At 34.9% G+C, this 22,869-nt stretch overlaps 1 protein-coding gene across 1 annotated transcript in view; it reads right to left on the reverse strand.

The window, feature by feature from the left end:
* Positions 1-358: 358 nt before the first annotated feature.
* Positions 359-22,869, reverse strand: part of PXDN (peroxidasin) — a 71,046-nt gene continuing 48,535 nt past the window's right edge. The window contains exons 15-23 of the mRNA XM_015859355.2: positions 21,198-21,306; positions 20,616-20,773; positions 16,545-18,048; positions 15,606-15,740; positions 12,619-12,827; positions 4,820-4,940; positions 2,452-2,584; positions 1,216-1,329; positions 359-615 (exon numbers count right to left, since the gene is read on the reverse strand). Of these exons, the coding sequence (XP_015714841.1) occupies positions 493-615; positions 1,216-1,329; positions 2,452-2,584; positions 4,820-4,940; positions 12,619-12,827; positions 15,606-15,740; positions 16,545-18,048; positions 20,616-20,773; positions 21,198-21,306 (2,606 nt within the window). The 3' untranslated portion in view covers positions 359-492. The remainder of the gene's footprint in view (positions 616-1,215; positions 1,330-2,451; positions 2,585-4,819; positions 4,941-12,618; positions 12,828-15,605; positions 15,741-16,544; positions 18,049-20,615; positions 20,774-21,197; positions 21,307-22,869) is intronic.

A 22,869-nucleotide genomic window follows, 5' to 3' on the forward strand; every position in this document is an offset into this window, starting at 1 on the left:
GTCCTCTACAGCACTGATGGATACCGTGAGTAACCTTTTGTTTTCCCATCATTTACAAGGTAATAACAAAGAGCTAAATTTCAAGTCAGTCTGGGACTGAAAACGGAGAGTAAACGGTCAACATTGCCAATCATAGATGGGAAAGAAAAGTGCTCATTTTAGAGTAAGTCTTAAGCCCAGTCATTTCAGATACCTAAATTGCCTGACAGTGTTCTTATTAAAGTAGCACCAGTTTGAATTTGTCTAACCTGAGAAGTTTAACACACAATTAAGTTTGACCTGTTTGCTAGTTTCCCTTTTGTTAATTTTGCATTGTGATTACCTTCATGGGCAGAAAATACAATGATACATTATGTTATACTGTTACAGCACCATTAGAATGTTGTAAATCTTGATTTCTTGCTGTCTTAAGCCTGTAGTTACCTGTTTTTGCCATCAGCAGGCATTGATATGATTTGAAGAGTATGCTCCCTAAAATCTATAAAAGAAGACTTATGGCTTCTTTTTATTAATACTTTCTTTGACACAGACTGGACAGCAATCCCCTTTAGCCTTCACAGGGGCTTCACAGTCAACTGGTGGGCATGACTCCACAAAACAGGTAATCTGACCAACCTGAATCAGGAAAGAAAAGAACAAAGCCAGACCATATTTAGCTACATTTTCCAGATGAGAAACATTGTTTTCACATTACCAAAAAAGTGTTCTCATTCATTCTCACTAAGATCTCAGTTGGTACAACTAACTTCATCCTGTTTATTTCATTACTGAAATTGATATCGAGAAGGCTCTTTCTATATTAACTTCCTTAATGCAGCAGTGTAACTTTTTTTTTTTTTTTTTAAAGGTTCAGGCATGAAACTGGGATGGTAAGTGTCCACATATTTCTTTGAATCCATTTTTTTTTTTTTTAAAGATTAAGCCATGATAAGAGAAAATGAAAATTTAGCAGTAAACTATATGAGCTTTTGATTTTCAATTATTTTAATAGAATTTTTCATAAGGTCTCTCATTTTGCAGTTAATTATCAGGGCAAGGGAAATGGAAACAGAATCACATTTTGCACCAAATAATTGAAGATCCATTATAAAAAAAAAAAAGAATAAAAAATTAGAAACTGTTACCCAGTAATTACCAAGCATAAAACTGGAAATGCTGACTTAGAAGTGGAACCTAATATATTTTCTATCACCAAATGGATTTCCAGGTACTTACTTTGCATTCACACACAGTACATGGGTCCCTTTTCCAGGTTTCATTGCTGGAATATGATTTACCCTTTTCATCAGTGCAATCAGTCTTACTGAGGCGTGATTCAAGTTTTTTTATCTGAAAACATTTGAAAAATTAATAACTGAATAAAAGGAAAGTTTTTATATGCGTAAAGTATCCTCTCATGTCCATGCTATGGAGTTCATGATAAATACTTGTCTGGGTTTAATTCTGGCTACCTAGTTTTTAGAATGCTTAAAAAACTGGAAATATGCAGTGCATACTGACAGCCATTCAAAACATAAAAATCAAATAATAAATGATACATCTCTCCTACAGTTGGAATATTCATCTTACAAAGATAAGGAAACTATATCTAACATATATGGAAAGATGAATACAGACCTTTCAGATTGTTTGAGTAAAGAAAGGTAAAAAAAGCCCAAACAAACCAAAACCTCAATTAAATATGTTAACTTGAATTTAGATTACTTTACCTTTTTTTTTTTTTTTCCTTAATTATTTTATATCATTAGTGTATCTTGCTGGATGTGTTTCTCTTGGGAACAGTAATTAGAAATGCATCATCTTTTGACAATGATTCTATCCAAAAAAGATAGTAATGTAACAAACTCTTAGCTCAGACTACCACAGTATTTCACCACTGTCAAATCAGCAGCATTAGTGAGCATAATGATTAAATTATACCAGTAAACATGGAACTAAACTACAGTGTAAATAAATATATGATGAAGATTTATAGATTACACAGAAAAGTTGTTCTAGAGGAATTTTCTAGGCAAAATCTTTCGTTTATTTTGGATTTATCTGTCCTACAAAGTAAATAATTTTGAAACTAAATTTCATTGTCTTTAAGTTTTTCTGAGTTATGTCACATTGTAAATGTTTTTACTACTTTTTACTTAGATTCTATATATTTTATACAGGAAAAAAGATTTTTTTAATTTTTTTTTTTTTTCCAGCTCCATATACAAATTTTTAGAGAAAGACTAATTGTAGATTGAAAGGTCAAGAAGATCTAATTTTAGAATATTTCAATATGATTTCAAAAGAACATAAAGAATAATAACACACCATGTGTTGTTTTTTGTTTGAGATACTATGTGGTGGTTTTCTGCTGCAGTGGATGTCTAAACATTAAAAACATAAGAGGAGTGGTGTTAGAAGAACATTATAAATTAAAACTGCAATTAGAAACTGTCCATTATAGGATCTTACCTGGCTTCTGAGGCTTGAAATTGTTTTTTGCATTTCCAAAACAAATTCTTTGAAGTCATTCACTATGGGCATGTTTGCATTTTCATCAGATGCTGAGGTGGCATTACGAAAATATTTACTCTGTTTCATGGAACTGCAAGAAATGAATGCCATGTCAGGACATTCATCTAGCTCTTTCATTTAGATAGATGTTTTAGAACCGTTCTCAAAAATGTAGAACACTAAACCACAGGTATGGATAGTTGGCTATATGAACCACAACAGTACACCACATCATCCGGTGCAGAGGACAGCCTCAGGTCAGGTGAGTTATGGATTACTGCTGTAATTAGTGACAGTGAATTCATTCCACTGAGAACAATAACATCTATATCTCATGAAGAGCGAAGCAAAAAAGTTTTCACCAGTGGCAGTGTAAAGTATCACCTTAAACTGATTGGGAAAAAAATCAAGGAAACTCTTGAGCCTAAAGAGTCTAAAAGTCTAAAAAAACCAACAAGTCTAAAAAAAAGCCTTAAAAGCTGTACTTGAAAACACCTTCCACATTCAGATTCATAGCTTTTTCCTCTACAGACTCATCAGCAAACAATCCATTTAAAGAAATTTCTTTAAAAGTAAGAAGCTTCATATTCAAATGAGAATAAATGCTTTTATATATAGAAATATTTTTCTGTCCAATTTAATTTACCTGTGAGGTCAGTGCTATTTATCATACACAATATCTGGAGTCTTTGTCTATTGCCCTTTCCAGCTGATATCCAATAAGAGTCGCACAACACTAAACTGTGTTAATCAACTCCCTCTGCTGATGGGAAAATTGTACATAATTATCAAAGGAATTGTCTGTAATATGCAAGATATTGTTTGGCACAACTTAAAAAGTAAAATATTCAAAACTAGAAAAACACAAATTATTAAGTCACTTATTACATTAATATCTTTCAATCCATACAAGCCTGCCCTCCTTCTGTTACTATGTCTTCTCCAGAGCTAAGAACTTCACAGAAAATGAATAGGAAAAGTACTGTCTTCGGTATTAGGATTCACAGTTTATAATCTTTCTGTATAAATTAAAACAGTATTTATTGGCAAGTGTTCAAGCTACTTAGTTTCCCATACTTCTTAACCCAAGTTAAAGAAAAAGAACTCAAAACAATATAACATGCCAAAATTCAAGTAAACCAGCTGTTATTTTGTAAGTAAATATTTAATCTTCCCCACCTGCTTGTTATAGAAAAAAAAAAAAAAAAGAAAAAAAAAATCTTTCCACCATTTAAATTAATTTAAATGTAATTTAAATTAAAAATGAGCATGAGAATTGATAAGAATGATGAAAGAAACTTGTTGCTCTGGCTCTATTTACACTCTAAACAAAGTACTGTAAATTTACTACATATACTGTAGCCCTAATTAGTGCTCGACTACTGCAGATCTTTGAGTTTCATCTCTGAAACAGTGAAACAGCTTATTAATGAGGACAAGATGCTTCTCAGATACGTGTTTATCTTTCCTTACTTTCCTTTCCTTGAGTGAGCAGACTGGAAAAATATGAACCAATGTTCTTTTAAATCAAGCAGATAATTTTATTTGCTGAAAGAACACACTACATGGAAACAGCAAAGGATGTTCAGTTGAGGAAGAGAGAGAGAGTGAAGTATTTTCAGTTATATTCTTTACAAAATATCACACACACACACATAAAAAAAAAACAAAAACAAAACAAAACAAAAACAAAACAAAACTAAAGCACTTTGACCAGGATTAATTTCCTTGCACTAATTCATAGATTCACTGGAAACTGTAGGGACATGTGAAGACTATTTCTTACTGACCCCTTGAGACTTACTTCCTTGCTGAAGTGTTTTGAGAATTATGGGGTTATAAACAACACTGCCCCTCTGTAAAACCTTTGTCCTCCTCTGCTATGAGGTACTGGAAGCAACCTCATCAACCTACCATCACCACACATTTTTATTGTGTTATCAGCACTCAGCTCCCTCCCATTTCTACAGGAGAACCTGGCAGCTGTCAGGAAGTAATTCAGTTTGGTTCCTGCAGGCACAGCAGGGCTGTGGGATTCCAAATCCCCCAAATTGCCCTTCATTACTGACTTATTTTCCTGAAAAGCACAGGAAGAACAGAAGTACTATACTGGAGTATACAAAGGGTCTTACACAAATTTAAGTGTGAAAAGAAGTGATTTACTGTCATGGCTATGCAGAAGTGTCAGAATAAAATACATCAGTGATAAACTGGAGAAAGCATAGACTGGAAAAAAAGGGTGGTGCGCTTACAAAGAAATCCTTCAGTTTCATTCTATTTTGAAAACAAATGCTTCTTGATAGGTCTTTAAGAGAAAAAATCTCACCTTACTGTTTTGGACATTTTCATTTTCTTCAAGGGCTTGTCCTCCTGAAAGCTGTAATCAAGAGAACGTCTTCCACGAAAGTGGTATGAAAATGCGTTAAACTGACCTCTAGTTCTACAGTCTGAAATAAGACAAGAAATTACACATTACAAACTACAATACATGCAGTTATAATATTAATGTGTTTTTACAGCATCTTCTGAATCATATATACTGGCCCTTGTGGAATCAGCTTGAATGCAGCTGTAAAACTCTGAGAGATACAATACTTAAGTCAGCTGAACACAGAGAATTTGATTATTCACAGACCAGTTTTTTGGGATTTTTTGTATGAAATAAATAAATAAATATTATTCCCCCCACAAATATATTGTTTTTGCTTTAAATAATCTTTTCATATCCCAAATTTGCACTCTTCCAGCTTTTAGCTTCTTTCTTGTTGGAATGAGGTAGTTACACATGAAGGAAACAGTAATAGAAATAGAAAAGCAATGTTTCCTCATCTATTCTAAGTTTGTTATTTTTGGCATTTGAAAGAGAATATTTAATTAAATCCTGGAGAACATTTGTGGACCCCTTACTGGTCAAACAGTCGTATGTTTGGGCATAGGGCTTTCTTAAGGGATTTGAAAGTATCACCAACCACTCAGACACTAAGACATTTCCTATGGTATAGTAGAAGTGTCAAGCCTGAGAACAATCATAATAATGTATTCTCATAAGATCCAGAGAGGATGACTTCACAGGATGAAGTATATATTTCCAAATTACATTATTCAGCCTTCCAAAAATTGTGAATATTTGGAAAGAGTCCCTCATAGAACAGAAAAAGAAAACAAAACAAAACTGGAACAGCACTTTGGAGAGAATTAGAAAATGAAGTTTTCTCATTTCTGTTTGCAGAAGTTTTAAAAACAAACAGCTGTCAAGAGTCAAGCTGCTGCACAAACCAAAAGCATGTTCAGATCTTAGAACTAGAGAGTCTGCTAAGAAACCAGAAGGGAAAGCTGGAAAAAAATGGAATCCATGGATTCATTATCACAGTTAAATCCGGTATTAGCAAAATGAACCATGACAGCAACTGAACAGGGGAAGAAGTCATTTTCCCTGGTGTTTCTCTTAACGTGCACCACAACAACTATATTCAAAAGGGTAGTACCATTTTTAGAAAATATTTGCTTTGAATTCTACAGTACCTTGAACATATACCTAAAGCATTAACACAAATTATTGCACAAGTTTCAAGTTAACAAGAGTCAAACACACACACACACACACACACACACACAAAAAAAAAAAAAAAAGAAAACACATTCAGCTAAGCAACCTGAGAAACAAATGTATTGTTTTTGCTATCTGTAAACTGAGGAAACAACGTACTGGTTGCTCTGCAATTATACAACAATAAGTATACTGGACTATTCTTATTTGCACTGGACTTTTACTTAAGAAAGTCTAGTATTATTTTTCCTGCTATAAAATAAAAAGGTTACCCACAGTTTAATATCAATTAAGACAGAGAAAAATAACTGACAAAAAACCCCACTCTCATTAATTCAAATAACTAATTTAATGAATAATGAATAATGAATATTTAATTTAATCTTAATAGATAATTCTATTATCTTATTCATTTTCAATTTGAACGCAGTACCTATAGATCATTCTCTAACAGCTTTCCACTTAATTTTCCTCCCTTATTCTTCCTTGCACCTTGTCCTCTTCTTGAGTAAATTTATTCCCTTTCTCCTATAATTACAGAAGCACCCAAGAACTGGATGATATCTACTGCCAACTTATTGTTCATTCTTCTTGTGTGTTCTGTTGTTTCTCACACAACCTTCTCACTGCTCACTCAGAAACTAAGCTCTTTCAGATGGGAACAGACTGTTGTGTCTGTAAGATGCTGGGCATGATGACATAGTTTATCACCCTTAGTTACTTCTGTATTTAGTATGGACAGAAATGAGGTCTCACAATGAAGGATGACTGGACAAAAATCTAGTTTCTGTCAGAGGAAACTTTTTCTTAAAGCAATCTTTTTGCTTAAAGTTTTCCTGCATCTCATGTTACTCTCTATTGAAAGCAATTTCAGAAAGGATGCTACTCCTTTCTTTACTATCTCCTGAAGTCATCCTCTGTGCTACAGTTTTCTTCAGCATAATAGCATGATGGCCCATTGTGTTTTTTCAATTCTATTTTGGTGCTTCAAATCAAAGCACCAAAACCCTGGGAAGGTTTTTATAACCTTAGACTGGCAAATATAAGAACCATATAAATGGCAGCTTCAAGTACATAGATCTGACATTTCTGTAGTTTTTAAAGGTGCAAGTTTTTCAAAGCAACGACTTTACTCCCTAGTTCCAGTTTCAGGTATAATAGAGAAGATTAACAGTGCTGAGAGGTTCAGGACAGAATGCACCAGCTTTCAAAAAGCCCCAGCCAAGAGGTTTGTACATATACCTGTACATACACGTGTTCGTATACATCTGTATCTATATGCATAAAGAAGATGAATGAAAAATACCTTAAAAATACCAGCACATGAGAAAAATCAGCCTAAACTTCTGTGGTTTTTTCCACTCTACCTAAAATTTCCGCAAATCAGCTATATTTATTTGAATTCATTTTCTGTAAAAAAAAAAAAAAAGCTGAATGTTTAAAACCAACTGAATACTCTTTTTCTCTACAGATAACATTTTCTTCCAGAAACTGGTTATTGTCATATTGCAAATGTCAAGATAATTCATCAGTATCTGATAGCTATATAAATATCTTCAGAAAGTACCCTGTTTCCCACAAGGTTTTAAAATTGGACCTATAACATAAATTGAACAGGAAAAAGAAAAGACATTTAGAAGTATTAAGCCATCTTAATTCTTAGCAAATCACATTTCAAGATATGAGTCAAGGAGAATTAATCTGAAAATAGATTAAAAACAACTTGAAAGATTAAGGAACTGTGAAGAAAAAGGACAGGTAATGCAACTATTGCTTCTATTTCATTACACTTCAATTATCTGAGATTTAAAGTAGTGAATTACATTGTCGTTACTATAAGCATTTGTATTATGGTAAGAACACCCAGTCAGGCCAGTGGGACTAGTAAAAAGGATGGAGAAACTCTGAAAATGGCCAAAATGGAATTACATCAGGCTGGTGACTCTCCTGGCTCCCTTTTAGGGCCAGTTTTTTCCGATGTTATCATAAATGACTTGGATGTAGGACTAAGAGGAGTTTTGAGCAAGTTTGCTGGCAATACTAAGTTGGGCGGAGCTAGCTGTTGACTCCATTGAGGGTAGAGAGGCTAGAGAGATCTAGACAAATTAGAGAGCTGGGCAATCACCAACCACATGAAGTTTAACAAGAGCAAGTGCTAGATTCTGCACCTGGGAAGGGGCAACCCTGGCTATACATACAGACTGGGGGATGAGATGCTGGAGAGCAGCCCTGCTGAAAGAGATTTATGGGTCTTGGTTGACAGCAAGCAGAACATGAGTCAGTAGTGTGTTCAAGCAGACAGAAAAGACAATTGTGCCCTGGGGTGTGTCAGGCCCAGCAGTGCCAGCCAGGTGGCAGAAGGGTTTGTCCTGCTCTACACAGCACTGGTGTGGCCTCACCTTAAGTACCGTGTGAAGTTTTGGCCACCACAGTACAAAATGGACATAAAACAGTTAGAGAGTGTCCAGAAGAGAATTTTAAAGATAGTTAAGAGTCTACAGGGGAAATATATGAGGAGCTGCTGAAGTCCCTTGGTCTGTTCAGCCTAGAGAAGAGGAGGCTGAAGGGAGATCTCACATCTGTACTTCACTTTGAAGTTCACAGACAAATTATATTAAAGACAGAAGCTCCAGACATTGTTGGGAAAACAAATATCCAACTAAAGTAAAATTAATGACAGCCTTAAGACCTTCAACAGCATATTCTGTTTTTGTGAACTAAACAGCTTTTGGATGGCAAATGGGTAGATGAGGAAGAACTATTAGGTTCTTGAGGTGAAAGAAAAAAACAAAGCAAGGCAAATTCTCCCAAGCAGAAAAAAAAAAAAAAAAGATTATTTAGAAAGTTATGAAAATTATATATCTGAAGACTACAAATACCAAAGAACAATCAGAAAGAGCAGTTGGAGGCAGAAAATACAAGGACTAAATGAAAATTTGCAAACTAAGGACCCTTTGAACTGATATGCCCATTAGATTGGGAAGGTATGAGTGTCTGAGAAAGACAGTAAAAATCCACAATTGATGAAAGGCTCTGATTACCTCATTATGCACAGAATCACCAAGATACTTGCATTAGGATGTTTCTCTAGTTATGCTTATTTACAGTAAAAGGGCAGAGATGTAGACAAATTAAAACACTGATTGCAGCCTGAACAGAATCTCTTCCCTTACTGCCTGCAGTGGAACTTGAAGAGCTCCATGGGACTTAGCCCTGGGTGCTCTTAATGGGAGTTTAGGCTTAAATGCAATAAGCCTGAGCCTACTACTTTCTCCTAGTTTTTTAGTAGCTCTGGAAACTGATGGCATGAGCTCCCTCCTAGTAAAGATGCAGCAATGTCAGAAATTAATGCCTCCTGACTTTTAGTTTATGTATTAGAACTTCATGTTAATGGCCACAGGTAGAAAAAAATCAAGCATTCCTGGCTTGCATGAAATATTTTAAAACTATATTGATTCTCTCAATAAAATTTGTTAAATTTCAACGTAGAAATACCATTTGAATGCAGAAGGCAAATATTAATATGACACGATACAAGCAACAGCAAAATCTGTGTGAAGAGAAAACACAGCCAGGCATAAACTACATCATTTTGATACTCTGAAGATCTCTTACAAAACAATTTTTATTGTCATTGAAAAAATTACAGCCTCAGCCCAAGACTAATGTTCAGATTTTGAAATATGTAAAATCTTGCACAGCATTTAGTGCCTAGGTCTGTATTATTTGTTCTTTTAATTGAAAAAGTTAGGCATAATAAGAAGAGCATAATAGTATATGAAGCTAGAATCACAGAATCACAGAATTATCAAGGTTGGAAAAGACCTAGAAGATCATCCAGTCCAACCATCACCAATACTTCCCTGTTAAGTCATATCCCTCAACACAAAATCCAAACGTTTCTTGAACGCTCCCATGGTCGGTGACTCCACCACCTCCCTGGGCAGTGCATTCCAGTGTCTGAATACCCTTTCCGAGAAGGAAATAAAATAGAATAAAAACAGAATAATAGAATAAAAAGCCAGACAAGTTCTAATTTGGGAATCAAGTACAATAATTAAACAGACAAAGTCTTTGTGAAAGCAATGCTTAGAGCAATTCCTGAATCAAAGAGATTAATGTGGCTGATACAGACATAGCAGAGGACATAATTCCTAGTAAGGTCTTGAAATACGGATGTGGGTCTATCCTACTGAAAAACCATGCATTCAGATGAAATACGCGTCTTAACCCTTCTAATGAATCCAGTTAGATTTAATCCAAATTATTATTAGAGTGTTTTCCTGAATTAATCCAAAACAAATGGTATTTGATTCAGTAGATAAGTCTGCTGTTAACTGACAACCAGTTAAGAAAAACTGCCTTCATAAATCAGGTTGTACTTATGAGAATGACTTCTTGTCTTGTCTGAATCATTTATAACTGGGCTATTGCTTGACATAAAACATAACTAAAGATATTTTTTGTTTTGAAAAATTAAAAAATTGAGCATAACTTTTGAAGAAATAGAAAACATTTCCGCTTTACATATTTGGAGTAATACTATGCTTCCTTCTGCTTGCAAGGAGTCTTTTTATTCTCCATGTAACTCATTTCATAAAGCTTTACCACATTCAGAATAATATGCTCACCTTCGAGAAAAGAGTTTTATCATTTTTGTGTTTATATTCAGACTATATTCAATGCTAATCACGAAAACTATACTGAGTGCTTTCAAAGTAAAAAAATAATAATAATAATTTTTTTTGTACTTGAGAACTTGAAAAAAAACCACCAACACTGTTTCTTCAGGAAATCTGAATCTTCTTTGCTAAAACAAAGAGCTGCAATAATTCTGCATAACTTCCCTCTGTCTCCAATGGTAAAAGAAAGATAGAAAGTGAAGGAAATAAAAAAAAGCTTTGTGTACTTCAGTGGAACACGGTTTTTTTCCCACTACTGAAAACCAGTAATTCTGTTGTATGGTTCATTAACTGAAATCTAGAGTCCATCTGCTATTGTAATTAGAAAAGGTAATAATGCTTTTCCTTAAGAGAAACAAATACTGGCATTAGTAAAGAAATCTAAGAAATAACTCTTTGTAACAAAGAAGTTTTTCTGTTCATCGTGTGGAAAAGTATTTTCACTTGAACTAAAAACAAGGAAGGATAATAAAAACAGATATGTTTATTAACCTTGGTAAACAGCTGAATATACAGGTCACTAAAGATACATAAAGTGCAATTATATTGGAGTCTGTATTCTGATTTTTAATTTAGCACTGACTAGGATAATTTTCTTTATAAAATGATGAGAAATATTTTAAGTGTGGGGAAGGCATATTGTTTAAATACTTTTATTCAAAAAGAAAAAAAAAAAAAGTAATAAATTAATATGAACAGAATCTATTAAACTTGAATGCTTCTCCTGAATGCATATTGTGCATTTATTTCACCTCAGATGAGTGCTCAGTCTCCAGTACCACAGAGTGAAATATTAAAACTGAATTGCCTAACGCTGGATTCCTGTAGAACACATTACACCCATTCATCCACACAAGAAAGGAGTTCAAGCCATACATACTTTATTTTTTCTCCATTAACCTCTGCACTGACTTCAAAAAGAAGGGAATACAAATAGGCTTTTTTTCTTTTTTTTTTTTTTTTTAAGGCAGTTAGTAATTTACCTTCTCTTTTGCCTGGCAGTTGTGAAACTGTACTGAGTCCAGTATTACTCTGGTAGTAAGATTCTTGAATGGAAATAGAAGCTAGTCTGTTGAATGGCACTATAGTCTCAAGACTTTCCAAAGATAACAACATGCTCTATGGGGCTCAGTGATAACATAACATTTAGAGAATCAACACATAATTACACAGCTTTATGAGTTTTCCAAATTGATGTAATTAATGTATTTGTGAAACTCTGCCAAACTGCATGAACCCTGGCAACATGAACTTATTCTGAACTGGTAGAACATAATTTATTTGCTTATAGTAAAGCATTTGAAGAATGATAATTGTTTCTTTCCTTATGCCTCTGGTATATATGAGACTTTTTTTGAAGTGACACTGAAAGACTTTGTGCTCTGTTGGTAAAATGACAACCTCAGAAATATCTAGTGGTTTACAAGCTATTATCATCAGTATGGGAAGGGCAAACATAGGAAAGGACTTGCTTAAAAAATTGAATAACTTCATAAAAATCAGGACATGACCTAAATGACATCATACCTTGTGAAAAAATATACATGATTTCATCAAAATCTGAAGTATCTTTTTCTCCCAGTCTCACACAGATAACCAGCAGTTTGGACTAAATCTCCAGAATTTTTTTTTTATCTAGTAATCAGTTTTTCAGAGTTGTTTACTAGACAAGACAAAACAATTATCAGCTTGAAAGCTAAATTTTGCAACATCTTACAGTAGCTTTTTTTTTTTTTTTTTTCCCATGTCACTTCTGATGTCGGTGAAGTCATGGTGAAGTCATACTAGATAGAACCCTTCTTCAAATGTTGCCTTAAATTCTGAGGTGCTTAACAGAGAACTCTGTCCTTTGAGATAATTACATTTTACCAAAGGAGTTAAAAAGACACTACTGACCTTCACAGCAATCTTGCCACATTCTGAGATCCAGTTTAGGAATATCTTCACAGCTGCTATATCCAAAAGGGAATTCAGCCACCTTAAAGACATCGTGCTGCACCCTGGTTATGTTGTCACCATTGTCACACAGAACTCTGGCAAGAGACGTCTGCTTGATCTGAGTGAGCTGAGCAGGTGTGAATACACCCGGGTTCTCATACCACAACCTGTAATCTCACAGAAAGGACAGGTTAGCCAGTGAAAAATCAAAACATCTACTTTTCCAGAAAACTTGCAATACTGTATTAAAAATTAAATGAGCTTTTTTATAGATCCTATTCTCAGACATCTTTCCTTTAGAATACAATAGTTCAGCTGACCAAACAAAAATCAACTTCAGCTGCTTGACCTGCCTGACCAGGTAGGGGTAACCAAATATTAAAGCATATTAATTGAGGTCATTGTACAAATTCCTCTTGAACTCTGATACGCATGGAGCATCAAACACTCACTTCTCTAGGAAGCCTGTTCCAGTGTTTGACTACCCTCAGAGTAAAGAAATATTTCCCAGTATCAAGCATGACCCTCTCCTGGTGCAGCTCTGTGCCATTCCCCTCCTGCCATTAGTTCCCAGATCCAGAGCCCGGCACCTCCCTCTGCTTCCCCTCCTCAGGGAGCTGCAGGGAGCAGTGAAGTCATCTCTCCACCTTCCTTCTTCTTCTTCAGACTTGCTAACTCAAGTATGTTCAGCGTTCTCTCACAGGGCATGCATTTTTTGCCCTCCTCTGAATACAATCAAGGACATTAACATTCTTTTCATATCGATGAGCCCAGATACACTGTGTTTGAGGCTGTGATCCAGATGCCTAAAGGCATCACTTCTACTCAAGGTAGTGTTGGGCCGAAACTCTGAAAGGGCCTAAGTCATTAACAACAACTTTGACATCTTTTTTTGTTGCATTTTGATGCCCTAAGGCACAAAAAATGGCATTACATTACCAAAATTAAGGTTCTTTAAAGGCAGAGCTTTAAAATACTTTCTCCAGAAATCTTTCCTATGGATACAAAAATAATTTGATAGAATTTGTGAAAAGATTAGAGAATGGCTAGTCTATACATATGTTATGATTAAGACAACAGGTTATTAATTTTAGTCAAGATTTTTTTTCTCTTTGAATTAATTCAAATGACCACATTAACTTAGGGTCTTTTTAATATATGCTCAGGTAATTCATGAGATTCAAGAAGGAAATATTTAGAATAATATATTTTGATTTTCATTCATAAAGGGTCGAAATCCTTTTATGCATACAAAACATAAATAATAGATTACTATGAGAAAGAAGCCAGCCTTCTGAAAGAAAACATTTTAAGTCACTGGGATTTAGAAAGATTTTACAGTACTCTGACACATAAGAATCATTCACTGTGATTTTGTTTACATCTCACAAGACTGTGAAGATACCACGATAAATTAGTATCGCAAAAATAAGTGAGAGAATCTTTAAGCTTGATGTAAAATTCAACATTATTTTATACTAGACCTAGAAGAACGGACAACAAATTTCATTTTATCTACTTATTTTATCATTTTCATAAGACACTGAACAGTCGCCAATGTAATTCCAAGCAGTAGGATCAGAAAAACAGATTATGAAATTTCCATCTTGATATGAAGTTAGGCTCACTTCAAACATCACTCCTTTTCCCTACACAGGCACATTTATTTGGCATGGTGCTGACAGCTTTGATCCCCAGCCCGTTGTAAATGCTTTTCAAGGAAGAGAGAGTTGCTTTCATTATGTCTAATAATATTTTACTATTTTCTGGCATGCTGCTTCAAAACATTTGTACTCTTTGGACAGCAGAATCCTGTTCCCTAAATATTCAGTGTTTTCCTATAACTCCTAAGTGTTTCTTTCTCTGGGGAAAAGAAAAATATTTGCTGGGAAAAAAAAAAAAAAAGCATGCATTCACACACACAAAAAAAAACCCAAACACTTTCCGGTTGTGATACATATAGGAACTATCTCAGCTATCTGGGATATATATTACATATATGTTTCCTTTAACTCTCTCTGCCTCCAGGCATGAGATTTTTATGTTTCATGGTTTAATGTTTAAACAGATTTCATGTAAGAAAGTTTGGTTTGGTTTTTTTTTTTGCCTTTATATACTCTAAGTAACAACTGCATAACCTGTATAGATCAATTAACATTAGATAAAGCGAACCAAATCTAATTAGCTACATTCTTTCTCTATGTCTCTCTCACTTGGAGGGAACTAACCAGCACAAGTCTTTTGACCCTCACTAAGAGTAAAAGCGGGATTCTAGATCACAATGTTAAAATGAAGAAGATGTTGACTTTCAAATTCCAGACCTGTGTGCTGAAACTGCTCAGAAGCACTCTAGCTGTTCTAACAAAAGCAATGATTTTGTTCTTATTCCTGGCACTGCTGAAACCGAGAATAAGAAATTGCTCATAGTATACATGTAAAGTAATATAAGAAAAATTATCGAATTATGCTCCTATGGACAACTTGCCTGTTTTAAATGCACTGCAGGTGCACATACTGCTTCTACTGCAAAAGTGCACTGGGTCGTATACACAGAGCAGTACTTTTTTTAACCCACTCTTATTAGGAGAGAGAGTGTCTTACTTATTATAATTTCTTCGTCAAAAAAAATAATTAAATACTAGCGAAAGGAGATGAATAACATCCATTTTGCAGAAAGGAAGCAGCTTGATTAAAAGGTAAAAGGAAGCTCAAGAGTGACTCATAATTAATCAGAATTTGTTGGCAGCGTTACTTTTGGAAACTCGGCATGGCATATTCACCATATAAAGTAACAGATGTAAAAAGCAAATTCATCACAGCTTTTAATAATATTTTGAACCTGTTCTCATCATCTTTCAAGCAAATATAATAAATGAAGACATTGCAACTGCTTTCAAGCATTCTCAATTTAAATTACTTCTAGTTTCCATAGTAGTTCCATTTACCTGTCTCCATCCCTGATACGCCTAAACTGGGTGCTTAACAGACACATCAAAGTTGGTCCCAGTCGGCTTCCTGGAACTAAATCTTCTACCATTAAAGCGGGAAATAGGTCTATGTTCAGGGGGGAGCCATACAATCTATAAAAAGAAAAATACAAATATTTGTCCTTAAATATTATCCATTTATTAAAACAAAATAAAAACACAACAAACCTCCACACACAAAAACAGTATGCCATAAAACTAAAGGGAAAACATATGGGTAACATGAAGTAAAAAAATGACCATGCTGATGCTACATCTTTTGTGAAGAATTTGTAGTGTACCTACAAGAAATCCTGGAGGGCAAGTTGTGCGTACGAGTAAGAACACAGGGATCTGGGAGTCTATCCCACAATTTCCTTTATTCTAATAGCTTTGTTTTGATTCCTAATAAATGATTCTTGCCCTTCTGAATGTTTTACCCTAGCCAAGACTCAGACTCTGGTTTTGTGTAGATAAGCTAGAAGATAGCTGAAGATGTATTTTCAGTTGTTGATACTGCTAAAGGAGCACAGATCACTTGTGATGAAGAATGCACACATGAAAGGACAGTGCACATACAAAGAATTATATTCCTGTTTTAGATTAATTCCTGTTTCCTGATTGCATAGATCTGTGTATGACCTTGCATTAAAACTACATCCATATTAAGCAACATTTATAAAAACAGATGTTTCAAATTAATACATGAATGCATGCAACTTCATATTGCTCATCAAGATCTAGAAGTGGAGAAACTAAATACATGTGGGAATTTTCCTCATTTCCTGATATAGACTGACGTTTCTTAAAAAAAATATCTTCACAACTTTTTAACAAATACTTTCTTCCAAATAAGATATTTAGCTATTAATTTCACATGCACATTTAGATAATAGTTTTTCTTCACCCCAGGCTCACCTGCTAAGTTTCTCCCTGATTTCAGGATTCTTAATTTCATTTTTCAGATCTTCAAAAGTCTGAGCTGAAGAAAGATTACAGTAAACTCTAAAATCATGGTAGGGAGGAATTCCATGATCTCTGCCTCTCTGAATATTCATAGCTGCCAGATCTAAAGCCACAGTACGTGCCATGGAGAAGAGTCTCTCTGTTAACTCTGTATTGAGTAATTGTGATGGGACACGCATCTTACCAGCAACACCAAACAATCCCCTTAGAAGTGGATCAATGCCTCCTTCATTTACAATCCGAAATGGAGAGAAGAATGCCTTATGAAGAGGTAGATGGCCTTGTGGAATAGGTTCAAAGTTTTCATCCAGTCGATACAGAAAAGGATTAATGAGTGTGTGACCAAACCTAAAAGCGGCAGTTGCAAACTCATTAGTTATGCCAGAATTAACACTGGGATCATAACCTTTATATTCGCCAAGCATCTTCATGCCTACCTCTCCAAAGATCTTAGGTAGCCAGTGGCTAAATGTTATGTGTTGCATTTCTGCACCAACAATTTTGCGTGTTTCATGATATATTGTGTCACCATCCCAGTGTGGATTGAGTTTCAGAAGTTCTGTGGCAATTCTGTTGTGTTCTCTAAACCACAGTGTATGGATACTGGTAAGACCCAGCTGTTCATTAGAACGCTGATCACCAGCTAAAAAGCAGGGAATGGGGCTCTCATTTTCATCCCTCATACATTCTGTTGGTGGGCCAGTAGCAAATGGAAGAAGGGGCTTGCCAGATCTTTGTACAATGCCCTGTCTCAGAAGACCCCTTTGACTTGCAAAGTCTCTGATTTCCTGCGCTTCATGATCTGAACTGCCGTACACATTGGATGCGTCAATATATGAAGTCAGCTGGTTAATCTGTTCTCGTGGGTACACAGAATTCATCAGGAGTGATGTCATGCCACTTCCACAGACTGGACTGGAGCGTACAAAAAACATGCAGCGTGCACCGTTTCTGACTCTGGGATCGTTTGGCGGTATCATTATTGAAAAACATGGAGGATCATTTGTGCAAACTGAACTGCAATGCTGACCATCCGAAAATCTCGCCTCACTTAAGGCAGCAACGGTGAGATCAAGGTCATGATCAAGAAACTGACCCCACTGCATGAGCATATGAGTGTACTGCTCGTCTGGGGTTATGGTTTCAGTTCCAATAAGAGTAGTTGAAACCAAGCGAGGCATTGGGAGTGCATATCCATTAGAGAGTCTCTTGGGTTCAATTCCCCGAGGCAGATTAAATCCATTTTCGTAGACTGACTTTAACAGACGTTCAAAGGCTGTCAGAGAAGCTCCCCACATCGGGTGCTGCAGGTTGTTGCAGGAGCCATCGTGGGTCCTGTATTTCTTGTGAAAGCACATATCTGAGCAATTGTTCACTCGTCGATGAGCTGTACAGCCTGAGAGATTAGCTATCAGATTCAAGTACTGTGGGGATACAAGGTCATTATAGTGATAACCTGAAACCAGAAGAGAGAAGAAAGAAAATCAAAGACTTTGTAGACTCATGGTTCCCAGAGATCATGCATTTATTTAGAATGTTATTTTTTTTTATACTGTATTTTTCACGATTGTCATTTTAAAAAAACAGTGATCAGCTATATCACACATATATATTGTGCAGTTCACTCATTTGAGGAACAATAACTATAAAATCAGGAGAGGATTATGTAAAAGGACAGTTCAAGTAGAACTTTCACAAAAGGAATTCATTTCTTATTTGGTCACCTAAGAAAGTACAGATATTCTCAGAAATAACAGCCTCATACTGAGAACGGAAAATATTCCTCATGATAGTAAAAAAATCATAGAAAACTCAGCAAATTCTTTAGATTTTGGAATTTTCTCTTTTAAGACTTGACAATTCAGTGAACATATTGCTATTTTGTTTTGCTTTATCACATTAACAGTTGTAGTGCTGCAAGACAAACAAAGAATAGAAAATAGAGAGGAAAATCACCACGAGCAATTTAGCTAAACAGAAGAGTGATCTGTAAGAGAAGTGGTGCGGTATAATCTGCATTCACATTACTCACAGCAGTTTACTGCGAAGAAAAATTAGTATTTGCATTACACTTGGCACAGGTTTCCTTTTGGATCCACACCACTCACAACTGGAACCTTGACACTGCTTCAAGTTCCAACGGGTGGCAACATTTCAGCTAGGGGTTAGATTAGATGGCTCCTGCTTGAAGCAAGGAAGTCTCCAGGTCAGGATCTGCTCAGCTGTACCCCTGCCTAGCTGTCTTGAACACTCCACTGACTGAGACTCCTCAGCCTTTATGGATAAGTTCTTCCAGTACTGTGCTGGCTTCCTGGTGAGAAAGTATCCTAACATCCAATTTGAACTTCCAGAGCAGCAATTTGTGGCCATTCCCCTTGTTACACTGTCTGGCACTGAGGAAGAGAATTTGGCTCTACCATTTTTCCTTGGTATATTCCAAGATTTTACAAAAGAAAAAAAAGAAAAAAAAAAGTCTCTGAACACAAAATTGTCAAGTTTCTCAACTGTTCCCCATGTAAAAGTGCTAAATAACACCTTTCACTGGGTTCAACATTTGGAAATAAAACCACATAGGGAGAAATTTGAGTATAAAGATCTAAGCATTAGGCTAGTTAAATGAAAGCAGATTTGTCCTAGTATTCAGGTTTCCCTATATGCCAGATTCCTATAGATTTTGTTTGGCTGAAAAATAAGTTCTGGTTGTGAACAGAATTTGCAATATCACAGAAAGTTACCTGATTTTGTGTTCATTAACTTGTGTTTACATGCTTTAATGCTATTTTTTTATAAGGCTTAGGTGATTGGTTTCTTCTATTACAAATTCTAATGAAAAGCAGCTAAGGTACTCTCACACGTTAGTTTTCAAATATCCTTACTGCTGTACTGCACTGTGTGACTTTTGTATTTAATGTTTGCATATGCATGTAATCAGAGAAGCAAATTAAATCATGTTGCTCTTAAAAGACATGAGCCTCCACATAATTTTGTATAAGTTTTTGTAGTTAACTTTATCACAAATTATTTATTTAGCTCTAATAATTAGTAACAAGTTTCTTTTAGTATCACATTTACAGTACTGCACAAAGCTTGCAGTCTTTGGTCTTATAAATACTTGCATAGTTCAGGGTCAGTCAGAGTTAAAGTTTTCGGAAGTTACAATAAATACTCAATTATAAACATCAAAAGAAATATAATAAGTGAAAATATTTCCACTAGATGTGGAAGTGTAGCTTTTGGCTATGTCTCAAGTCTCAAAAGCTGTCCTAAAACTCTGTCATTATTTCCAAATGCTTCAGTACTATGTCTCGAGCCTATCCACACACACATTTACACATATTAGTTGTATGTGCTCCAAATGGACTTAATGAATTTGAACTTGGAGTTCAATATATAAAAAGTAGAAATATTAAACACCAAATTTTGCTGATTTATAAAAATCAGCAAAAAATTATTTCTCAATATCTGAGATCTGAGTTAAACAGCTTAGTTTGATACAGTACTTAAAGAACGAGTAGCAAATAATTCTTTGAATACTATGGTGGTACATGTAGAAACCTTGTTTTGTAAAGAATAGAGACTCTTCTTGTTGCAGCCTCTTTTCTCTGAATGATGACACCAAATGAATCTACTTAAAGGAATAGTAATAAATCACTGATTATTTTCAATACATAACAGATAAGTCTGTTTTGCAATGAAACAATTAACACATAAGCAGCTAGCAAACAGGATGCATTAGACACTCCCATAACGTCAAATTAGATTAGGAGAAGATTCTCAGTGTGAACTTCTCCCTAATATGTCAACATGAGGAAAAGTAGAAACATTCTACTAGAAGAGCTCAGTCAAATCAATCAAATTGAGTTTCATTATTTTGTAGCAGCGTGCAAACCAAGGACTGAATCTGATTTCAACATAAGGGTTCTGCAATTGAGACCCAGACTCTGGCAATCTCTCTTGGAAGTATTAATGACTTAAGAAGGCAAATACACTCCATCACAGAAAAAATAAGGAAAGAATACTGACTTGTTCCATTCAGGTCAACCATTAGACCATCCTGTACGTGATCTTGAATAAGCTGTAATGTTCTTTCAAATATTTCCCCAGCTCTTGCTTGCTCAACAGTGTATGGATCCCTCGGGTATCGAAATAAGGCTAGCAAATCATTTGGAGAACGAGGACGACTAATAGATAATTTGAAAAAAAAAGGTAAGTGCACAAAGGAGTTGTAAAATAACACCACATACAGTAAAATTTCAACATGATTAAAACATACCTTGGTTACTCATCTCAAAATGGAAGGCAAACAAAAACAAATATATATATATTTAATAAAAGAATACAGAGATAAAGACTTACTAGCCTATTACAACACACTGTCTCCCTAGAAAAACTATTACATTGGATAAAAAGATCAACAAAAATTTGTTCTCTGCTTAGTATTTCAGCAGTAAGAATCCTTCCATGCTGAACCACTACTATTTCCAGAACTAATCTTACATTAAACTTCATTAAAATAATAATAAAATGGCTTCTTGCTTACTAAATGTTCCATTTCTTCTAGTATACACTTTAATTTTGATTTATCCATTAAAAAGAAGGGGATACCTGTCAAACAGATGTGTACGTGTCGAATTTATTGCTCTGTCAACAGTCGCAATTGCTTCCACAATTGATGTTTGTACAAAAGGATCTCCATTTCGGCTGACATTAGGGACTACAGAAAGAGGAATTCACATGTTATTGCAAAAATGACCACACACAAAAAGATACTTCTATAAAACAGAGTCTAGACACGACATCATTTCAGTTGTACAAAGTAAACCCCTGTTCTTTAAGCATTAGTTTGTCCAAATATGAAATTCTTTGGAATTCTAACAAAACATATTACAGAAGAGAAAAACTGAGCTAAAATAATAGTTAACACAAGTTTAAAATTCATTTTACTTATAATTCTAAAAATAATGTAAGGATAAATGTGCGAGGGGTTTAACTGCTCATTAATTAGTCCTACAATTGTAAGTAAAAATGAATTAAGAGGTTTTTTTTTGATTGTAGTGTATTATAAGCTTTCTAGTGTTAATATGAACAACGTGATCTATATCCAATGAAATAATATCTAGTTTTCCCTTTAAATCCACTTAGTACTGTACAAATGGCTGAATTCAATGCAAGAATTTAAGGTGTTAAATTGAATTTGACTTAATAGACTTAATTTTGCCTTTTAGAACACACAAACCACATAAATACAAAAAGATCTCATGAAAACAAATAAGACAAAATCAAATTGGAAGAAATAAAAAGGAAAAATACAGATCTGTATACTTCCCCAAAACAGCTATGCTAAACTAACACTGCTCTTCACTTCTGAATTCACTCTGGTAAGCAATGTATATTCATGTTATTTCTTTTGATTACTACTTCGTTTTCCACTTTTAGTACTATTAAGCTAAATAATTTATGTTAAAAATCACATACTTCAGGGCTTTTACAACTCTTCATAGTACCAGAACACTAAAGCATAGGCCTTTTCATGCCATGCTCAATTGCAGCTGAATGTTTGTACAGCATCTAAGGCCAATAACCTTCCTTTCAGCCTAACCCAAGAACTACCAGATCCAGGGGCAACAGCTAACAATTTCCAGAGTATGTTTAGATTGGAAAAGCCACACAGGAAGAAGGTTACAAGTAGGGAAAACGTCCAAAGCAAAAACACTGGAGTCAAAGTCAGCAGATGTACAAAATCAGCTGATATAAAAACTGTTGTTTACAAGCTTCTCGTGATATTTTTTTCTCCTTTCATTACTCATTTATTTCATTTTTTTCTGGCATTATTGGCAGCTCAGGTTTTGTCCACATGAGCTTCAGAGCCTGGACAAGAGCAATCAAACTCAACCATCAATACAGTCAAATAAAAATTACCTGGCTCTGTATTAGTGAATTACCAGAGCCCCTTGATCTGCCCTCAGGCCAGCTGCCTTGGGCTGCTGACATACTCTAGGCACTCAAAATGGGTTGACCACAACACCTAATTGGAATAAACCTTGATCCATGCCAATTAGCAACTGCTGTAACAGCTACAGAGTTATATTATTACTGATAAGAATGATGTAATGTCATTTACAGCTTTTTCTACCCTTTTTAAAGTTTTTTGTTTTTTGGTTTTTTTTTTTTTTGGAAGAGTGTTTGCGTGCCCAGAGTGATCTTAGGGCTTTAGCATTATAGATACAAGAAAACAGTAGTATGCATTCTGCAGAGTTATCTTTCTAATTAACAGCAC

This window comes from Coturnix japonica, chromosome 3, assembly GCF_001577835.2.
Source record: "Coturnix japonica isolate 7356 chromosome 3, Coturnix japonica 2.1, whole genome shotgun sequence".
NCBI classification, from domain to species: Eukaryota; Metazoa; Chordata; class Aves; order Galliformes; family Phasianidae; genus Coturnix; species Coturnix japonica.